The sequence below is a fragment of the Entelurus aequoreus genome, linkage group LG17 (assembly GCF_033978785.1).
Source record: "Entelurus aequoreus isolate RoL-2023_Sb linkage group LG17, RoL_Eaeq_v1.1, whole genome shotgun sequence".
In the NCBI taxonomy this organism is placed as follows: Eukaryota; Metazoa; Chordata; class Actinopteri; order Syngnathiformes; family Syngnathidae; genus Entelurus; species Entelurus aequoreus.
Genome location: NC_084747.1, coordinates 44,698,855 through 44,720,488, shown reverse-complemented (window position 1 = coordinate 44,720,488; position 21,634 = coordinate 44,698,855). Strand labels below are relative to the sequence as shown.

Sequence of the window (21,634 nt, the reverse complement as noted above, 5' to 3'; positions counted from 1 at the left end):
AAAACACATGGGACGGTTGAATAAGTATGAATAGTTTTAGATATATTGTAAAGCTTATAAACATTGCTTGATGAACTGACAGAAGAATCTATACGAGTAGAAACGCTATGGACGATTAAAAGACAGAACTGCAATTGTACTTGCAGTTTAAACCTCTAAACAGAAGGACACAGCAGCATCCGCTGTGAGCAAACTCCTCCAAAAGATGGCGCTATAGTACAAACAATAACACACCTTTTTAGTGATTTTGCAAAAACATTGGGGATAGGTTGATTGGCAACACTAAATTGGCCCGAGTGCAGTGGTTCTTAACCTGGGTTCGATCGAACCCTAGGGGTTCGGTGAGTCGGGCTCAGGGGTTCGGCGGAGGTCAAGACACACCCGACTCATCGTGTAAATAAGAACTTCTCCCTATCGGCGTATTACCGATACGGCAACAGCAGAAGTCACACTGATTTGCAGGGGTGTAATTTGTTGTGAGTTTATGCACTGTGTTGGTTTTGTGCTTTGAACAAGGTGATGTTCATGCACGGTTCATTTTGTGCACCAGTAAAAAAAACACGGTAACACTTTAGTATGGGGAACATATTCACCATTAATTAGTTGCTTATTAACATGCAAATTAGTAACATATTGGCTCTTAACTAGTCATTATTAAGTACATATTAATGCGTTATTCAGCATGGCCTTATTATAACCCTAACCTGCTAACCCTGGCCCTAACCCTCTACCCCTAACCCTAACCAAATAACTCTTAATTAAGTCTTTATTACTTAGAATATGTTCCCCTAGTGTCCAAAAAACTCTAAATTAAGCCTTTGTTACTTAGAATATGTTCCCCATACTAAAGTGTTACCAAAAACATAACTTTGTCTTGAATTGGAAAAAAAAACATCATTTTATTTTTCACTAAAGAAGGGTTCGGTGAATGCGCATATGAAACTGGTGGGGTTCGGTACCTCCAACAAGGTTAAGAACCACTGCCCTAGTGTGTGAGTGTGAATGTTGTCTGTCTATCTGTGTTGGCCCTGTGATGAGGTGGCGACTTGTCCAGGGTGTACCCCGCCTTCCGCCCGAATGCAGCTGAGATAGGCTCCAGCACCCGCCGCGACCCCGAAAGGGACAAGCGGTAGAAAATAAATAGATGGATGCTTTTTTTTTTAAAACTATTAGCTGCACCGTTTTATAAGCCGCAGGGTTCAAAGTGTTTGAACAAAGTAGCGGCTTATTAACTATAATTTACAGTATACATTATAAACACAATGTAAACAGTAACACTGTGTTTGAATATGAGAAAATACAACACTGAACTTTAATCAAGTGGTTCTTTGGAGTACCACTACATCAGGGGTGTCCAAAGTGCGGCCCGCAGCTAATTGTTTACCGGCCTGCCACACATTCTGCAAAAATTGCAAAATTGATAGTATTCCAAAAATTTAAAAAAACATTTAAAAAGGTGGAATGAGGTGAAATCTAACGAGAAAAAGTTGCAATGTTGACACAAAGCTGCAATGCAGGCTGTTTTTTGTTCTTTTGTCTTTCTTTATTTTTCTTTTTTTTGCCATTGCTCCAAAAAAAAAGAAAGACAAAAAATCCATGTTATAATGAATTATTGACCTATTCAAGGCTCCAATTACTTCAAAAATGTCACTTTAAAATGTTTTATGTGTAAAAAATATTGCATACATTTGTGTGGTTGTCATATAAAAACATCAAAGTTTTCTTTGACAAAAGAGCATAAAAACAAACAAAATAATAGTTCAAACGTAAAATCGACAGATATATCTGAAGTTGATCTCGTAACTTAAGTGTTGAAAGTTTAAAAAAAAAAAAAGCTAATACAAATTTATCACTTTATGAGTGGGGGACCTTTTGGATCCCAAACATATTTAGTGGGATTTTATTAATATTTTCACTGATTTCTCAAAAATATTAAAGAATTCAAATCAATGGTGTCCTGCATTATTGATCTTTTAGAGCTCTAATTACTAAATACTGCATATTTCCAGTTTTGCTATAAAAAACAATGTTGCCTTTGACAGAAAAGGCATAAAACCTTTTTTTTTTTTTTTTTACTTTTTATCAACTGGAAGTTGATATATAAATTTACTGTAAGCGTTAAATAAAAAATAATAATAATAATAATTTGACTTATTTTTAACGTTTTAATGACTGAGACCCTTTATGGTCCCCGGGAGCCCTAAAGGTTAAAAAAAATAAATCCATATATTTTGTTATGGATTGGAAAATGAAAAATATCAAAATGGCCCCCGCATGCTTAAATTTTTCCGTGTGCGGCCCTCAGTGGAAAAAGTTTGGACACCCCTGCACTACATGGATCCCGCGTACTACAAGAGGTACACGCACCACACAGTATGGGGATAACCGATTTCGTCAACGAGCGCGTTCCATTGCGTCATTTCCAGTAGTCATTCTGTAACCGAGGCCTGAGTGCGTGTTTTGTGCATTTGTCCTAGATGCGAGGTTACCAACCGTGCAACCCCCTAGTCTATCCTCCTCCTCCCCTCTTAGTGTGTACGTGGTGGGAGGATCAGCTGTGTTCCCTAAATATATGTACATACTGTATGTGTTATTCAAATCCGGGGATAAAGGCTGCAGCGGTGGAAAAAGGTTTAGTCACGCTGCAAAAGTAACGAGACAGGGAGAAAGCGTGTCGGCGAGGAAAGAGATGTAGTCGGCGAAGGTGCTTACGAGCTCGACATGTTTCTTGCGGGGGCTGTTGTACCGCCGCCACCCGCACCCACTGCAAATATGGATAATGTATACCGGTAATAAGCATACCCGCTAAATGTATTTGTTCGCCGTGCCTGGAGAACACCGCCTTTTGTTTGCTGCAAACATGGAAGAGGTGGGAGTTGATTTCTTCGAAGAAAGTGTTTTTGTTGTTTTTTTTCCAGACCTGTGTATCAAGGCGGGAGCTGTATAGACGGGCCGGGCCCTGTAGAGACGATCTAGAGGGAACCATGACAGATACTAGCCTAATTGGCTGACCTGATTATGACTGTACTTACTGTGCTAACAGGATCCTAGCACAACATACCAAACAGTAAGGGTGTAACGGTACACAAAAATGTCGGTTCGGTACGTACCTCGGTTTAGAGATCACGGTTCGGTTCATTTTGGGTACAGTAAGAAAACAACAAGATATACATTTTTTGGTTATTTATTTACCAAATTTGTAAACAATGGCTTTACCTTTTTAACATTGGGAACACTATAATAATTCTGCCACAAAAATAGAAATAGCTCTGTGTGTGATGGATGTGAGCCACCACTAGGCTGATCAGTGCAACAGCAGGAAGTCATGAATGCTAAGCATAACAATAACATACATATACACTAGGGGTGTGGGAAAAAAATCGATTCTAATTCGAATCGCGATTCTCACGTTGTGCGATTCAGAATCGATTCTCATTTTTAAAAAATCGATTTAAAAAAAAAAAAAAAAATTTTATTTTTATTATTATTTTATTTTCATTTTTATTTTTTAATTAATCAATCCAACAAAACAATACACAGCAATACCATAACAATGCAATTCAATTCCAAAACCAAACCCGACCCAGCAACACTCAGAACTGCAATAAACAGAGCAATTGAGAGGAGACACAAACACGACACAGAACAAACCAAAAGTAGTGAAACAAAAATGAATATTATCAACAACAGTATCAATATTAGTTACAATTTCAACAGAGCAGTGATTAAAAATCCCTCATTGACATTATCATTAGACATTTATAAAAATAAAAATAAAAGAACAATAGTGTCACAGTGGCTTACACTTGCATCGCATCTCATAAGCTTGACAACACATTGTGTCCAATATTTTCAAAAAGATAAAATAAGTCATATTTTTGGTTCATTTAATAGTTCAAACAAATTTACATTATTGCAATCAGTTGATAAAACATTGTCCTTTACAATTATAAAAGCTTTTTACAAAAATCTACTACTCTGCTTGCATGTCAGCAGACTGGGGTAAATCCTGCTGAAATCCTATGTATTGAATGAATAGAGAATCCTTTTGAATTGGGAAAAAATCGTTTTTGAATCGAGAATTGTGTTGAATTGAAAAAAAAAAATCGATTTATAATGGAATCGTGACCCCAAGAATCGATATTGAATCGAATCGTGGGACACCCAAAGATTCACAGCCCTAATATACACACAGGGTCCATTGCCAGGGTTAATGTGGTCAACATATATAAAATAAAAACTAAATAAGATAAGGCTCAGAATGGTTTCTTAACAAAACCTTTCTACATATAAAGTGCTTTTTTTGATTGAGACGTTTATTAGTAGATTGCACAGTACAGTACATATTCCGTACAATTGACCACTAAATGGTAACACCCCAATAAGTTTATCAACTTGTTTAAGTCGGGGTCCACGTTAATCAACATTAAACTGCCTCAAGTCACAAGAGAAAAAGCGCTATATAAATATAATTCACTTCACTTCATTAGAAGAAGACAGCCTGCCGTTTTCTTTAAGTTGGACACGCACATCTATAACTTTGGCATTTCTAAGCCAGTCATTTCCAGGAGTTATCTCACCCTCTGATAGGCCTCCATTTTACTAATGATTTTAAATGTTGTAAAAATGTGTAGAATAAATATTACTTTCCAACATTTCTGTCAACGAAGATTTGCGTCAGCCTGCGACACATAGTCATTTTGATAGTAGGCTATTATAGCTAATATAGACACTTACATCGCGTGTTGTCTTCATTATAACACTTTTACGAGGCTTTTAATTTTTTTGCGGCTCCAGACAGATTTTTTTTTAATTGTATTTTTGGTCCAATTTGGCTCTTTCAACATTTTGGGTTGCCGACTCTGCCCTTGACAGAGTATACTGTCAGAAAAAAACCTTGCTGAAATGTAGGGATGTCCGATAATGGCTTTTTGCCGATATCCAATATTCCGATATTGTCCAACTCTTAATTACCGATACCGATATCAACCGAAACAGAAATATTCAGTCGTGGAATTAACACATTATTATGCCTAATTTGGACAACCAAGTATGGTGAAGATAAGGTCTTTTTTTTTTTTTAATTAATAAAAAAAAATAAGATAAATAAATTAAAAATATTTTCTTGAATAAAAAATAAAGTAAAACAATATAAAAACAGTTACATAGAAACTAGTAATAAATGAAAATGAGTAAAATTAAGTGTTAAAGGTTAGTACTATTAGTGGACCAGCAGCACGCACAATCATGTGTGCTTACGGACTGTATCCCTTGCAGACTGTATTGATATATATTGATATATTATGTAGGAACCAGAATATCATACTTGCCAACCCCCCCGTTTTTACCGGGAGACTCCCGGTATTCAGCGCCTCTCCCGACAACCTCCCGGCAGAAATGTTCTCCCGACAAACTCCCGGTATTCAGCCGGAGTTGGAGGCCACGCCCCCTCCAGCTCAATGCGGACCTGAGTGGGGACAGCCTGTTCTCACGTCCGCTTTCCCACAATATAAACAGCTTGCCTGCCCAATGACATCATAACATCTACGGCTTTTAGAGAGTAGAGTGCACAACTGCGTACACAACAAGGAGACGAAGCAGAAGAACGAGGAAGTTACAGACATGGCGACGCCGTCGACGAGCAAGGTGAAGAAATACGCTCGCAAGTTCCAAAACGAATGGTAACAAGAATTTCAGCTCATCCAGGACAGTTCGAAGGGGAAGGTGTATGTTGCCTGTACATTTTGTAGAACAGACTTCTCCATTGAACACGGTGGCCGAAATGATATACTCATTCATGAACGTAGAAGTTAAACAGGACAGTGCTGCCATCTATTGGATAGCCTCCGGAACACTGAAATTGTGAAGTGAAGTGAATTACATTTATATAGCGCTTTTTCTCAAGTGACTCAAAGCGCTTTACATAGTGAAACCCAATATCTAAGTTACATTCAAACCAGTGTGGGTGGCACTGGGAGCAGGTGGGTAAAGTATCTTGCCCAAGGACACAACGGCAGTGACTAGGATGGCGGAAGCGGGGATCGAACCTGCAACCCTCAAGTTGCTGGCACGGCCGCTCTACCAACCGAGCTATACCGCCCCATAAATAAATTCAAAATAATAAATTCAAGTATTTATTTTATTTATATGTATAATAAAATAAATATATACGTATATATATATATATATATATATATATATATATATAGATATATATATAGATATATATAGATATATCTATATATATCTATATATATATATATAGATATATCTATATATATCTATATATATATATATAGATATATAGATATATCTATATATATCTATAGATATATATAGATATATATATATATATCTATATATATATATCTATATATAGATATATATATATATCTATATATATATAGCTAGAATTCACTGAAAGTCAAGTATTTCATACATATATATATATATATATATATATATATATATATATATATATATATATATATATATATATATATATATATATATATGTATGAAATACTTGAGTTGGTGAATTCTAGCTGTAAGTATACTCTCCTCTTAACCACGCCCCCGCCCCCCCACCCCGACCACGCCGCTCCCACCCCCCACCTTTCGATATCGGAGGTCTCAAGGTTGGCAAGTATGCAGAATATTAATAACAGAAAGAAACAACCCTTTTGTGTGAATGAGTGTAAATGGGGGAGGGAGTTTTTTTGGGTTGGTGTACTAATTGTAAGTGTATCTTGTGTTTTTTAAAAAAAACAACCAAAAAAACCCGATACCGATAATAAAAAAACGATACAGATAATTTCCGATATTACATTTTAAAGCATTTATCGGCCGATAACATCGGCAGGCCGATATTATCGGACATCTCTACTGAAATGTGAGAGGTGCACTTTACCAAAGACTATAAAAATGGGACCCATTACCTCCCTGCTTGACACTCAGCATCAAGGGTTGGAATTGGGGGTTAAATCGCCAAAAATGATTCCCGGGCGCGACCATCGCTGCAGCTCACTGCTCCCCTCACCTCCCAGGGGGTGCTCAAGGGTGATGGGTCAAATGCAGAGAATATTTTCGCCACACCTAGTGTGTGTGTGACAATCATGGGTACTTTAACTTTATTTTTTTTTTTAGTCAGATACGAATAAAAAACCCCACCGTACTAAAGCTATACGTTCAGTTATCCTACTCGCCACAGCTATCTGTCATGGCGGCAGGGCGAGCGTTCGGGGCCATCATTTTGCACGCCGGCGCCCGCCTCCATTTGTCCACGTCAAGTCAGCGCTGATGGAATCCTGACAGATAGTCTGTGTTTTGGAGCGTGTTGTTTTCCTTGCCCATCCATTTCTCCTCCTCCTCCTCGCCATGTTTGCCATGCATCATCACTCTCTCTCTCTCTCGCTCTCCCTTCCCCATGGCGCCCTGCTCTTACTTCTTCCCGCATCATTTCTCATAGTTACCGCCGGACACTTTACCTGCTGGGAGAAAACAAAGCGCCGGTGCACACGACGGCGTTTTCTTTCATCCCACCCCCTTCGCCAGTCCCCCTTTCCCGTGTCATTGTGCAGCCAGCGCAAACTTGTCTAATCAGCGGATTCTCCACCAAAATAATTGGTGCGAGCGAGCCCGGCGCCGTCCGCAGGATACGCAAAAGCGAGCGCTTAATATTCCACGCGGCTCGCGCCTCCCCCTGTTCTCTGTGATATCTGACCTCTTTTGTCTCCCCCCGCTCGGCTTGATGTTGATTTTGGAGGGCATTGTTAGCCGCCGCGCCGCCATTGGTGGAGTTCGGCGGCGAAAGGGAGGGGTCGGGTGAAAGGCAGCCTCATTTGCATAAAGGCTTAGCCCAGATTTGGAGCCACTCAGCGAGATCTGAGGAGAAGGGCCCGGGGGCCACGAGGTAATCATCCATGGCCTGTCACAGCGCTGTCATTCCTCCGTGTATTTATGTGTGTGTACCACAGGGAGGGGGGTGCTTTGTGTAAAGTGTGTGTGTGTGTGTGTGTGTGTGTGCATCGTTGTTTGTTTGTGCTGCTTTGCATCATCTCGTGTCCCCCGCTCATCTTTTTCTTTTTTTTTTTTGTTCCAGGGAGGCATGTCCATGCCAAGAGGATGGTGCAGGCCTTCAATCCGATAGAGTTTGAATACATGGAAGGCAGCATACCAACAGAGTGGGACGGTGAGTGTGTCCTCCATCATCATCATCATCATCATCATCGCTTCCTTTTCTGTATTTTCATTCACGATGGAGAATGGGGCGGGTTGAGGAACGCTTTGGGTTGATCAAAGAACACCTTCTGCCGGTCTTACACAAGCGCACCATAAAATAGCGTTCCTTACAAGTGGATACAAACTGTTCCCTCTGTCTCGGGCTGGCTTTATCCACGTTAAACCCCTCATCCCGCTTTGCCCCATCCCTCATGCATTTTCATCAGCATGCAAATAAGAGGAGGATAAAAGAGGGCCCAGAATCCCTGCGCTCGCTGGAGGACGAGTCAGAGAAGCGCTCTCTCTCTCTCTCTCTCTCTCTCCGGCTTCCTGTAACCTGCGAGGCAGCCAGCTCAGCCAAAATAGAGCTTCTTCTTTTTATGACAGACGGGTCTACTCAGGAGGAGGAAAGAAGGACAAAAGGTAGCGATGGGAAACGACAGAGTGCGCGCTTCCGAAAAATTCAGAGATCAGTGCGGATCCGTTCGGTGTCTTCGGAGACTTCTCGGTGATCCGGCGCCGCTCGGACTAACTGATCTTTGCGCGGCTTTGATGTTCGGGCCTTTCTTTTCATCCCGTCACTCACTGAGGAAAAATATAGAGAAAGCACCTAAGAGCATACGGTGCATCCAGAAATGATTTACAGCCCTTTACTTTTTTCCACATGTTATGTTACAGCTAAAGATGTCCAACTCTTAATTATCGATTCCGATATCAACCGATACCGATATATACAGTCGTGGAATTAACACATTATTATGCCTAATTTTGTTGCGATGCCCCCGCTGGATGCATTAAACAATGTAACAAGGTTTTCCAAAATAAATCAACTCAAGTTATGGAAAAAAATGGCAACATGGCACTGCCATATTTATTATTGAAGTCACAAAGTGCATTATTTTTTATTTTAGTGCTGCAAGGGGTTCCGGGTATTTGTTCTGTTGTGTTTATGTTGTGTTACGGTGCGGATGTTCTCCCGAAATGTGTTTGTCATTCTTGTTTGGTGTGGGTTCACAGTGTGGCGCATATTTGTAACAGTGTTAAAGTTGTTTATACGGCCACCCATCAGTGTGACCTGTATGGCTGTTGACCAAGTATGCCTTGCATTCACTTGTGTGTGTGAAAAGCCGTAGATATTACGTAATTGGGCCGGCACGCAAACGCAGTGCCTTTAAGGCACGCCCCCAATATTGTTGTCTGGGTGGAAATCGGGAGAATGGTTGCCCCGGGAGATTTTCGGGAGGGGCACTGAAATTCGGGTGTCTCCCGGGAAAATCGGGAGGGTTGGCAAGTATGACCGGGAGACGCAACTGCTCTGTACTTCTCCCTACGTCCGTGTACCACTCCGTACAGCGGCGTTTTAAAAAGTCATACATTTTACTTTTTGAAACCGATACCGATAATTTCCGATATTACATTTTAAAGCATTTATCGGCCGATAATATCGGACTGCCGATATTATCGGACATCTCTAATAAAAACAACTGAAGTATTATTTATTGCTAAAACAAAGCAGGTGCGGGGAATAGCGCTCAGGGAAGAAATTAAACGGCTACAGGAAAATACCAACAAAACAGGAAAAGCCACCAAAAGACAAGAAGTAAAACACTACACACAGGAAAACACCAAAAAACTCTAAATAAGTCGTGGCGTGAGAGCATGAGGAGGTTGAGGGTGGGGGGGGGGGGGTGTATATTGTAGCGTCCCGGAAGAGTTAGTGCTGCAAGGGGTTCCGGGTATTTGTTCTGTTGTGTTACGGTGCGGATGTTCTCCCGAAATGTGTTTGTCATTCTTGTTTGGTGTGGGTTCACAGTGTGGCGCATATTTGTAACAGTGTTAAAGTTGTTTATACGCCCAACCTTTAGTGTGACCTGTATGGCTGTTGACCAAGTATGCCTTGCATTCACTTATGTGTGTGTTAAAAGCCGTAGATATTATGTGATTGGGCCGGCACGCAAAGGAAGTACCTTTTAAGTTAAGTTAAAGTTAAACTACCAATGATTGTCACACACACACACTAGGTGTGGTGAAATTTGTCCTCTGCATTTGACCCATCCTCTTTGATCACACCCTGGGAGGTGAGGGGAGCAGTGGGCGGCAGCGGTGCCACGCCCGGGAATCATTTTTGGTGATTTAACCCCCAATTCCAACCCTTGATGCTGAGTGCCAAGCAGGGAGGTAATGGGTCCCATTTTTATAGTCTTTGGTAGGGTTGGGTATCGTTTGAATTCGAACGATTCCGATTCCGGTTCTTTGTTTCGATTCCGATTCCTGGCGATTCTCGATTCCGATTCTTTTAAGAGGCAGGGTCAAAAAAAAGTTTAGGATATTCTAAATGAGCTAGCTAACCTACAGTCTTTCTGAATGAAATAGTCTGACATTCTCCATCAATTTTAATTCTATTAACTTTTTATGAACTTTACTATAAATTCCTCACAGGGCTGTTTTCAACTAGAATATAAATATCAAATCTATGAACTTGAATATAAATATTATAAATTATGAATACATTTTCCCAGGGGTACACTTTCCTCAAGAGAGCTTTATTTTTGAAAACCTCATGAAAACACATTTACACATAAGTGTATGATGCTGCAGGAAACCTCATGAAAACACATTTACACACACAAGTGTATGATGCTGCAGGAAACCTCATGAAAACACCTTTACACATAAGTGTATGATGCTGCAGGAAACCTCATGAAAACACATTTACACACACAAGTGTATGATGCTGCAGGAAACCTCATGAAAACACATTTACACATAAGTGTATGATGCTGCAGGAAACCTTATGAAAACACATTTACACACACAAGTGTATGATGCTGCAGGAAACCTCATGAAAACACATTTACACATAAGTGTATGATGCTGCAGGAAACCTCATGAAAACACATTTACACACACAAGTGTATGATGCTGCAGGTACTTAAAAATGTTACCGTGCTCCCACTGATGGGCTAACCTGGTGCAGAAAAGCAAATAAACAATAAGAAACAACTTGCAAAACCCAGTCCAGATTAGCAGCAGGTACAGTATAAAATCAAAGACAGTTTTTGTTTAGGAAAATGACCATATCCGCCTTCTCAGGCAGGATGCGTTGAGCGTTCTGGACAGATAGTGTCTCCTGCTGTGGAAAATACACGTTCGCTGGGTGTGGAAGAAGATTGAACGCATAAATAGGAGAAAGCGAGATATGACAGCAAAGGATAAGTCTTTTGTTGGTTCCACCGGACCACCACCATGCAGCAGGGTCGTCAGACATAAGTATCGGTGGAACGTCCTGGTACATCTCCAGCTCTCTCTCCACTCGTTTCTTGATGGACATGGAGCTCTGTTATTTCGCGGTTATTTCATTTTTTTTGTAAAGTAAAGCCACACTTTCGACCGCCGACACCCGCTATCCATGCTTGAGCTTGACTGACTCGCTCAGCTATGCTAACACTTCCGGCGGTGGGCGCTTCTTCGTTGGTGCTCAGCTGCTTCTTCTTCCGGTTCGGCGGACATATATATATATTTTTTTCCGGTCGGCGGACTGGGTATCGAAAATAGGAATCGAAATTTAAACTTTTGAACGATACCGGGAGAATCGGAAAGTTAGTCCCGGTTCCAATCGATACTCGATACCCAACCCTAGTCTTTGGTATGACTCGGCCGGGGTTTGAACTCACAACCTACCAATCTCAGGGCGGACACTCTAACCACTAGGCCACTGAGTAGGTTTTAAGGTTTATTGGCGCTCTGTAGTTCTCCCTACGTCCGTGTACCACTCCGTACAGCGGCGTTTTAAAAGTCATAAATAATACTTTTTGAAACCGATACCGATAATTTCTGATATTACATTTTAAAGCATTTATCGGCCGATAATATCGGCAGTCCGATATTATCGGACATCTCTAGTATATATATATATATATATATATATATATATACACTACCGTTCAAAAGTTTGGGGTCACCCAAACAATTTTGTGGAATAGCCTTCATTTCTAAGAACAAGAATAGACTGTCGAGTTTCAGATGAAAGTTCTCTTTTTCTGGCCATTTTGAGCATTTAATTGACCCCACAAATGTGATGCTCCAGAAACTCAATCAGCTCAAAGGAAGGTCAGTTTTGTAGCTTCTGTAACGAGCTAAACTGTTTTCAGATGTGTGAACATGATTGCACAAGGGTTTTCTAATCATCAATTAGCCTTCTGAGCCAATGAGCAAACACATTGTACCATTAGAACACTGGAGTGATAGTTGCTGGAAATGGGCCTCTATACACCTATGTAGATATTGCACCAAAAACCAGACATTTGCAGCTAGAATAGTCATTTACCACATTAGCAATGTATAGAGTGTATTTCTTTAAAGTTAAGACTAGTTTAAAGTTATCTTCATTGAAAAGTACAGTGCTTTTCCTTCAAAATAAGGACATTTCAATGTGACCCCAAACTTTGAACGGTAGTGTATATATCTTCCTTGTGCACTAATTGACTGGAAGAGCACGCACTTGGCGCGATGATGTCATGTTATCGATGGGAAAATGCAAGCAATGTAATGCCGAGCGCATATCATTATGTCAAGATAATGGCACTAGCATTTCCTTCATTTAAGAATATTTTTCAACATATTGAGAAAAAAGGTCTCATATTTATTTTTTCTACCAAGAAAAGTGCACTTGTTATTAGTGAGAATATACTTATTTTAAGGTATTTTTGGGTTCATTGAGGTCAGCTAATTTTACTTGTTTTGGAAAGTCTTGACAAGCCAAATTTTCTTGTTCTATTGGCAGATAATTTTGCTTAGTTCAAGTAAAATGCCCCTAACTTTTGTATTTTTTTTCTTCTTGTTTTTTTATTTTTATTTTTTTTAGCTTAGCAACATATCGGTTTATTGCAGAAACTGTAACGCTATACAAATATTAGTCAGTTGTGCTTGTAATTGGGTGAAATAGTCTTAGTCTTAAACATAAATACTGTTTTTAATCATTACTGTACAGCTGGATTGAGCATGCAAGCTTTCTGAGTTGCTAATGTGTTCTTGTGGTCATTAGCTAGCTAATACTAGCCAGTAGTTAAAGCTACAAAAATATAATTCGACTTAATAATGTAATAGCACAAAAGGTTTCAGAATGATTTTGAAGAAACTACTTAATGTGGATTTGCATTTTGTTGTCGTATAATCAGAGCCAGTGTGGTTGATGCTAACATTGCTAACAATAGTTTTTACACACTAGTGTTCTCACAGAGATGATAGTGAATAAATTAACTGACTTTTTGCAGTGCACACTTCAACGCTACAGCCACTCGCAGGATTCTCACAGGAATGAGGCAACGTATTTTCACTAATATTGAACACAAGATGGAATTGTGCGGCGGGTCTTGCAAAAGAGGGTGGTCTTATATTTGGGTCATGACAGTATACTCCGTGCCGCCGACGAGCTGTGATGCCTATAAATATATTTTGTTTGTTCGGGTCTTCTCACTACATCTTCTTCTCCTGCAGCTTGGATCCGAGGCAGAAGGAAGGAGCCTCCCTCTGTTGAGGTACGTGTCCCCCCCCCCCCCCAACCTCCCCCCCCCCGCCCCCCCCCCAACCCCCCCCCCAGCAGCCGCTCTGCTGGGGCGATGGTTGGACTCTGGGGAGGGCGGAGTTTCAAGGGAAGCGAAGGAGTAAAGATGCTTTTTTTGATTTGTTTTATCTCGCAAGCTTCCGACTCCATTCCTGGAACTTCGGGGACAGGTGTTAAAATAAACAGCAGATGATGCTTTTGAGTGACACCACGTCCTAGTTAGCTTCCCGAGCACAAGCCTCCCTGCATTTTCCGGGGCTTTTTCTGCTTTTATTTCTGGCAGTCTTCTCCTTTTTCCTCCCCCGCTCTCTCCGGGTTTATTGCTCTTTAAACGCGAGAATGCTGGAAATGGCTTGGCTTGCAACAAAACGTGTCTCCATATAGGAAGTCCCTGGGAAGGCCAGGCAGTTCTCGGCTCGCTCTTTCTACTCGTCTCTTCCTTGCCAGCGGCCAATGCCATCCCCCCCGCCGCCAGTGCCAGAACATTCTCTTCCAATTTTCTGCCTGGTGTCTGCCCGGTGGCCGCTCGTCGACAGCTGGACGGCGCGGCCACGGCCAAGGCTTCACTCCCAGCACATTACCCTGCCCCCTTGTCACGCTCCCCTGTCTACCCCGTCCAAGCCGACATAAATTGATTGGATTAAATCCTGTCATTAACAGGCTGGAAAAGCAGCTCAGTATGTTTGTCTCCATCCCCAAAACGCCGCTTTTTTGGCCAACGCCGCTGGCTTTTCCAGGCCAGCACGCAGCAGCATCGTGCCCAGTTGAGGTCGACATGGCTCAAGTAGGAGCGGCTGGGAGGAGAGGGATCTATTCCACGGTGTGTTCAGGTTTCCAGCAAAAACTGTAATTTACCAATGCGTTCCGAGAGCCAACATCAATTATATGTCTCACTTTATTTCTAATAAACAGGGCTACTTCATGCACATTTGTTCCTGGAAGACACCCAGTGACAGTTCACCCTACTTTAGACTCATGAGCACACTGCAAAAAGTCAGTGTTCAAAAACAAGAAAATAAAATACAAAAATGAGGGGTATTTTACATGAACTAAGCAAAATTATCTGCCAATAGAACAAGAAAATTAGGCTTGTCAAGATTTTCCAAAACAAGTCAAATTAGCTAACCTCAATGAACCCAAAAGTACCTTAAAATAAGTATATTATCACTAATAACAAGTGCACTTTTCTTAGTAGAAAAAAAAATTAGACCTTTTTGCTCAATATGTTGAAAAATATTCTTAAATTAAGTAAATGCTAGTGCCATTATCTTGACATAATGATATGCGCTCAGCATCATGATTTTTTTTTTTCATGCTTGAAGTAAGAAATTATCACTTTAAAAAAGTACCGTATTTTTCGGAGTATAAGTCGCTCCGGAGTATAAGTCGCACCGGCCGAAAATGCATAATAAAGAAGGAAAAAAACATATATAAGTCACATTTTTTGGGGGGAAATGTATTTGATAAAACCCAACACCAAGAATAGACATTTGAAAGGCAATTTAAAATAAATAAAGAATAGTGAACAACAGGCTGAATAAGTGTACGTTATATGACGCATAAATAACCAACTGAGAACGTGCCTGGTATGTTAACGTAACATATTATGGTAAGAAGTGGCGTGCGGTGAGGTTCATGTCAGGTGAGGCACCGACTTCATCACAGTCAGATTTACAAACTTATGAACCCTAAAGAGTATCTTATTCACCATTTGATTGGAAGCAGTTAACGGGTTATGTTTTAAAGCTCATACCAGCATTCTTCCCTGCTTGGCACTAAGCATCAAGGGTTGGAATTGGGGGTTAAATCACCAAAAAATTTTCCCAGGCACGGCGCCGCTGCTGCCCACTGCTCCCCTCACCTCCCAGGGGGGGAACAAGGGGATGGGTCAAATGCAGAGGACAAATTTCACCACACCTAGTGTGTGTGTGACAATCATTGGTACTTTAACTTAACTTTAACTTTACACTTACAAACTGTAGCACACAAAAAAGCACATTTAATTAAAAAAAACGTTATTATGGTCTTACCTTTACTTATAAGTGCGGTAACAGTGGTGTTCGTGTTGGAAGAGTTGTGAATGAATGAAATATGAAATCCGTGCTGCAGTCTGCAGGTGTACCTAATGTTGTGTCCCTGTTCACGGCTCCTCCGGCGCGCCGCGCGAGCATTGTTGTTTTTGCACTTTTTGGCTTCTTGTTAAGTGACTTTTTTTTGGGTGGATTCGGTCTTGCACGTGGAGGGTTTGGGTGTGGGCCTTGGTTGGTGTGGCGCTCCCGTCGGGCGGTGCATTCTGCAGCGGAGATGCTTGGCAGCAGGAGGCGGGGTTATGAGACGAGCCTCTCACAGTGCGTCTTCGCAGCAGTATTATGATCGCTCAGCACAAGAAATACGTGACACACATACAGTTGTTGACAAAATACACTGTACATTATATACCTCAGCTAACTAAACTATGGAAATGTATAATATAATTCATATAGCAATACAGTCTCACAATCCATGTTGAGGCACAACGCAGTGACGTGCCTCAACTGGCTGCTGATCACCGCAACGTCTCTTCTCAGTATTTAAACGGCAAATGTGAAAATAAAAATAAAAATAATCTAAAACTGGTGAAGTTAAATGGAAAATAACTTTAGTATAATCACTGGATACATATAACAATTTAATTCATTTTTTTTTCTTTCCATGATGGCAGCTGAGGCCCCGCCTCCCCTGCCTCTAGTGACTGCACGCCACTGATGGTAAGAGTCATTCAAATAACTATAACATATAGAACATGCTATACGTTTACCAAACAATCTGTCACTCCTAATCGCTAAATCCCATGAAATCTTATACTTCTAGTCTCTTAAGTGAATGAGCTAAATAATATTATTTGATATTTTACGGTAATGTGTTGATAATTTCACACACAAGTAGCACCCCCGTCCAAACTATGAAAAAAAACTGCGAATTATAGTCCGAAAAATACGGTACTCACTAATAACAAGTGCACTTTTCTTGATAGAAAAAAATAATATGAGACCTTTTTGCTCAATATGTTGAAAAATTATCTTAAATGAAGTAAATGCTAGTGCCATTATCTTGACATAATGATATGCGCTCGGCATTACATTTCTTGAAACCAGCAAACTTATACTAAAAACTAGTTTATTTTTCTTAATGGAAAGGCAACAAGGCAACCGCTTTTTACTCTCGGGGTCTCCTAGCCGCTCAGGCAAATCATATGGTCTAAAAATGCATTTTCCTATCCATAACATGACATCATCGCGCCAAGTGCGTGTTCTTTCAGTCATTAGTGCGCAAGGAATATATATATATATATATATATATATATATATATATATATATATATATATATATATATATATATATATATATATATATATATATATATATTTGTGCATGAACTATTTCTGTTCAAAATTGTTAGAAATGTCACATGTTAAATGTTTAAATATTAACTGTCCGTTTACTGTACTGTGCCAACTGTACTACTATATGAGTACATGTTTTCTATTGTTTCATTGAAAATAAAACAGCAAAGTCCATTTGGCTGTCATCTGTTTTAATTATGAGACACAATTGTGTCAAAGTCATGATTTTTTATTTCATGCTTGAAATAAGAAATTTTTACTTTGAAAAAGCAGTTTTATACTTGTGAGTGTTGATGACACAGCTTTGCAACAGTTGATATTCTAGTTTCAAGCATGTTTTACTCAATATAGGTCATCAAATCTCAGCTACAAGCTGTAATATCTTACTGAGATCATTTAGGACCAAAACCCTTAAAACAAGTAAAACACTCTAACATAAAATCTGCTTAGTGAGAAGAATTCTCTTATCAGACAGAAAATAAGCAAATATCACCCTTATTTGAGATATTTAATCTTACTTAGATTTCACTTTTTGCAGTGTAGATGTTTATATTTTCAACCCCTAAGTCAGACGTGTCAAACTCAATTTCATTGAGGGCCACATTGAGTTATGGATGCCTTCAGAGGGCCGCTTGTAGCCGGGAATAATTTGTGAATACCAAATGTATAGGCATTCACCACATCTGTGTTTTTCAACCTTTTTTGAGCCAAGGCACATTTTTTATATTGCGGAGGCACACCACCAGCAGAAAACTCTTTAAAAAAATGAAACTCAGCAGCTGATACTGACAGTAAAACGTTGTTCTGGCAATTGTTGGGTATGAATTCAAACCATAACCGACCGTGCATCACTATAGCTCTTGTCTCGATTGGGCGGTATAGCTCGGTTGGTAGAGCGGCCGTGCCAGCAACTTGAGGGTTCCAGGTTCGATTCCCGCTTTCGCCATCCTAGTCACTGCAGTTGTGTCCTTGAGCAAGACACTTTACCCACCTTCTCCCAAGTGCCACCCACACTGGTTTAAATGTAACTTAGATATTGGGTTTCACTATGTAAAGCGCTTTGAGTCACTAGAGAAAAGCGCTATATAAATATAATTCACTTCACTTCTCAAAGGTCTTGTCACGACCTGTCACATCACGCCGCGACTTATTAAGATTTTTTTGGTGTTTTCCTGTGTGTAGTTTTTTTAGTTCGTCTTTTGGTGGCTTTTCCTGTTTTGTTGGTATTTTCCTGTAGCCGTTTCATTTCTTCCCTGAGCGCTATTCCCCACGCCTGCTTTGTTTTAGCAATCAATAATATTTTTTAGTTGTTTTTATTAGAGATGTCCGATAATATCGGACTGCCGATATTATCGGCCGATAAATGCTTTAAAGGTAATATCGGAAATTATCGGTATCTGCTTCAAAAAGTAAAATTTATGACATTTTGAAACGCCGCTGTATGGAGTGGTACTTAGACTTAGACTTAGACAAACTTTAATGATCCACAAGGGAAATTGTTCAACACAGTAGCTCAGTTACAATGATGGAAAGGACAATGCAGTACACGGACGTAGGGAGAAGTACAGAGCAGTTGCGTCTCTCAGTCATACTTCCCAACCCTCCAGATTTCCCCAGGAGACTCCCGAATGTCAGTGCCCCTCCCGAAAATCTCCCGGGGCAACCATTCTCCCGAACTTCTCCCGATTTCCACCCAGACAACAATATTGGGGGGCGTGCCTTAAAGGCACTGCCTTTGCGTGCCGGCCCAATCACATAATATAAACGGCTTTTCACACACACAAGGGAATGCAATGCATACTTGGTCAATAGCCATACAGGTCACACTGAGGGTGGCCGTACAAACAACTTTAACACTGTTACAAATATGCACCACACTGTGAACCCACACCAAACAAGAATGACAAACACATTTCGGGAGAACATCCGCACCGTAACACAACATAAACACAACAGAACAAATACCCAGAACCCCTTGCAGCACTAACTCTTCCGGGACGCTACAATATACTCCCCCCGCTACCCCCTACCCCGCCCACCTCAACCTTCTCAATAATGCACTTTGTGACTTCAATAATAAATATGGCAGTGCCATGTTGGCATTTTTTTTCCATAACTTGAGTTGATTTATTTTGGCAAACCTTGTTACATTGTTTAATGCATCCAGCGGGGCATCACAACAAAATTAGGCATAATAACGTGTTAATTCCACGACTGTATATATCGGTATCGGTTGATATATCGGAATCAGTAATTAAAAGTTGGACAATATCGGATATCGGCAAAAAAGCCATTATCGGACATCTCTAATTTATACTTTTTTTTACTTTAACCAATCTGTTTTGAATTGAGTATTTTCTTATTATTGTTCTTATTAAATGCTTAAATTAATGGTTGAAATACTGACTTTTATGCATGTTTTTTAACAAACCATGTTTAAAAAATAAAAAAAACTCACACTTAAAACTTCAAAAGGACACAAATATGTCACTTTCCCAAAAACTACTGTAAAAATATCATATATTGGGTTTTTTCCCACTTTAAATTTGGACTACTGACTTTCTATTTGGTCTCCAGATGGCGCTACTTTTCCCCATTTAAAGCATTCAGTACCACCTGTACTCAATGTGGACTTGTTTTTGTGCTTTCCCTTTTTTACATTAAAAAGACTGTGGAACTGTATAAACACTTATATATTTATATACATATAATATAATGGAAAAAATGTGTGTGTACGGTTAGCCTTTTATGGACAGTATGTTTATACAACGCCACTGTGTTTTAATCAAAAAAACGGAAAGCACACAGTCCGGTGCTGCAATTTAAGGACTGATTGTTCTAAAATGTTTTCACCATGAATATCCTGTGATTTTTTTTTTAATCCAAAACGGTGTGCAGATCAAAAAAGAATGGCAAAAAAAAAATATCCTTAGAATCTGTTATTGTTGACCTAAATCATGACGATCGACATACCAACGTCTTTGTCTGCTTTCCTGCAGGAGTTGGCAAAGAACGAGGCCTACAGGCAGCAGATCAAGCTGAAGGCCAAGGAGTGCGAGGAGAAAGACGCTCTCCTCAAAGTGAAGGAATTCAAAGACGGTCTGGTGGCGATGCCTTCCAAAACGGTGGCGAAGGGTCACGCGGCCGCCACCAGCTTTGGCAAGGAAGACATCAGCGAGGAGCCCACGAGTACCGCCAACACCTTTCAGCCGGGCTCCTGGCGGCCTAATCCCAAAAATTAAAGACTAAAAATACGTCCACCATGGACAGTACTGTGCAACACAATCTGATGGGAATCTTTTTTTTTTTTTTTTACAGCTCCTGCATTGGATCACTATAGATTGTACAGGTGTACCTAATAAAGTGGCAAGGTCTGTCAATAAACAAGGCTGACAGCAACATGAAGGTACTTCGCTGAAATTGTATTCCAGTACAAGTAAAAGCCTCTTCAAGTATAAGTAAAAAAAAGATTAAAATCCACTTGGATTACTTTTTAAGGGTAGTTGGTCTCCTGTGTACTGCCGAAATGGAAAAAGTGATGAAGTATAAAAACATGTGTTCTTTATTATTGTTGCATTAATAAAATAAAACACTATGAACTATTTTTTTTTTTACATTATTGATGAAGTATATTGTGAACGCATGGAGAATAGGAGGTTAACAAAGGTGTTTAGCATAATGGAAAAGGGGCATGTTTCAAGCATGTTAAAAAGAGAAACTGGAAATTGTGATGTAATTGTATGTACAGTCGTGCTCATAAGTTTACATACCCTGGGAAAATGTATGATTTCTTGGCCATTCTTCAGAGAATATGAATGATAACACAAAAACCTTTCTTCCACTAATGCTTAATGGTTGTGTGAAGCTATTTATTGGCAAACAACTGTGTTTACTCTTTTTAAATCAAAATGACAAAAAGAAAGTACCCAAATGACCCTGATCAAAAGTTTACATACCACAGTGACTTTGATCTGATAACATGCACAAAAGTTGACACAAACAGGTTTGAATGGCTAATCAAGGTTCCAATCCTCACCTGTGACCTGTTTGTTTGTAATTAATGTGTGTGTATAAAAGGTCAGTGAGTTTCTGACAGACCATTGCATTTTTTATCCAGTGCTGCACAGATGTTTCTGGATTCTGAGTCATGGGGAAGGCAAAATAATTGTCAAAGGATCTGCGAGAAAAGGTAATTGAACTGCATAAAACAGGAAAGGGGTATAAAAAGATATCCAAGGAATTGAGAATGCCAATCAGCAGTGTTCAAACGCTGATTAAGAAGTGGAAAATGAGAGATTCAGGTAGACCAGCAAAGATTTCAGCCACAACAGCCAGGAAAATTGTTTGAGATGCAAAGAAAAATCCACAAATAACCTCAGCTGAAATACAGGACTCTCTGAAAAATTGTGGTGTGGCTGTTTCAAGATGCACAATAAGGAGGTTCTAGAAGAAAAATGGGCTGCATGGT

At 40.0% G+C, this 21,634-nt stretch overlaps 1 protein-coding gene across 3 annotated transcripts in view; it reads left to right on the top strand.

Moving 5' to 3' along the window:
• Positions 1 to 20,758, top strand: part of ndufaf2 (NADH:ubiquinone oxidoreductase complex assembly factor 2) — a 58,624-nt gene extending 37,866 nt beyond the window's left edge. The window contains exons 2-4 of one of the 3 annotated variants that reach the window (XM_062024264.1): positions 8,102 to 8,191; positions 13,717 to 13,757; positions 20,166 to 20,758. In XM_062024264.1, the coding sequence (XP_061880248.1) occupies positions 8,102 to 8,191; positions 13,717 to 13,757; positions 20,166 to 20,408 (374 nt within the window). In that variant the 3' untranslated portion in view covers positions 20,409 to 20,758. The remainder of the gene's footprint in view (positions 1 to 8,101; positions 8,192 to 13,716; positions 13,758 to 20,165) is intronic. The other 2 variants (XM_062024265.1, XM_062024263.1) reach the window with 2 other exon arrangements.
• Positions 20,759 to 21,634: the final 876 nt, after the last annotated feature.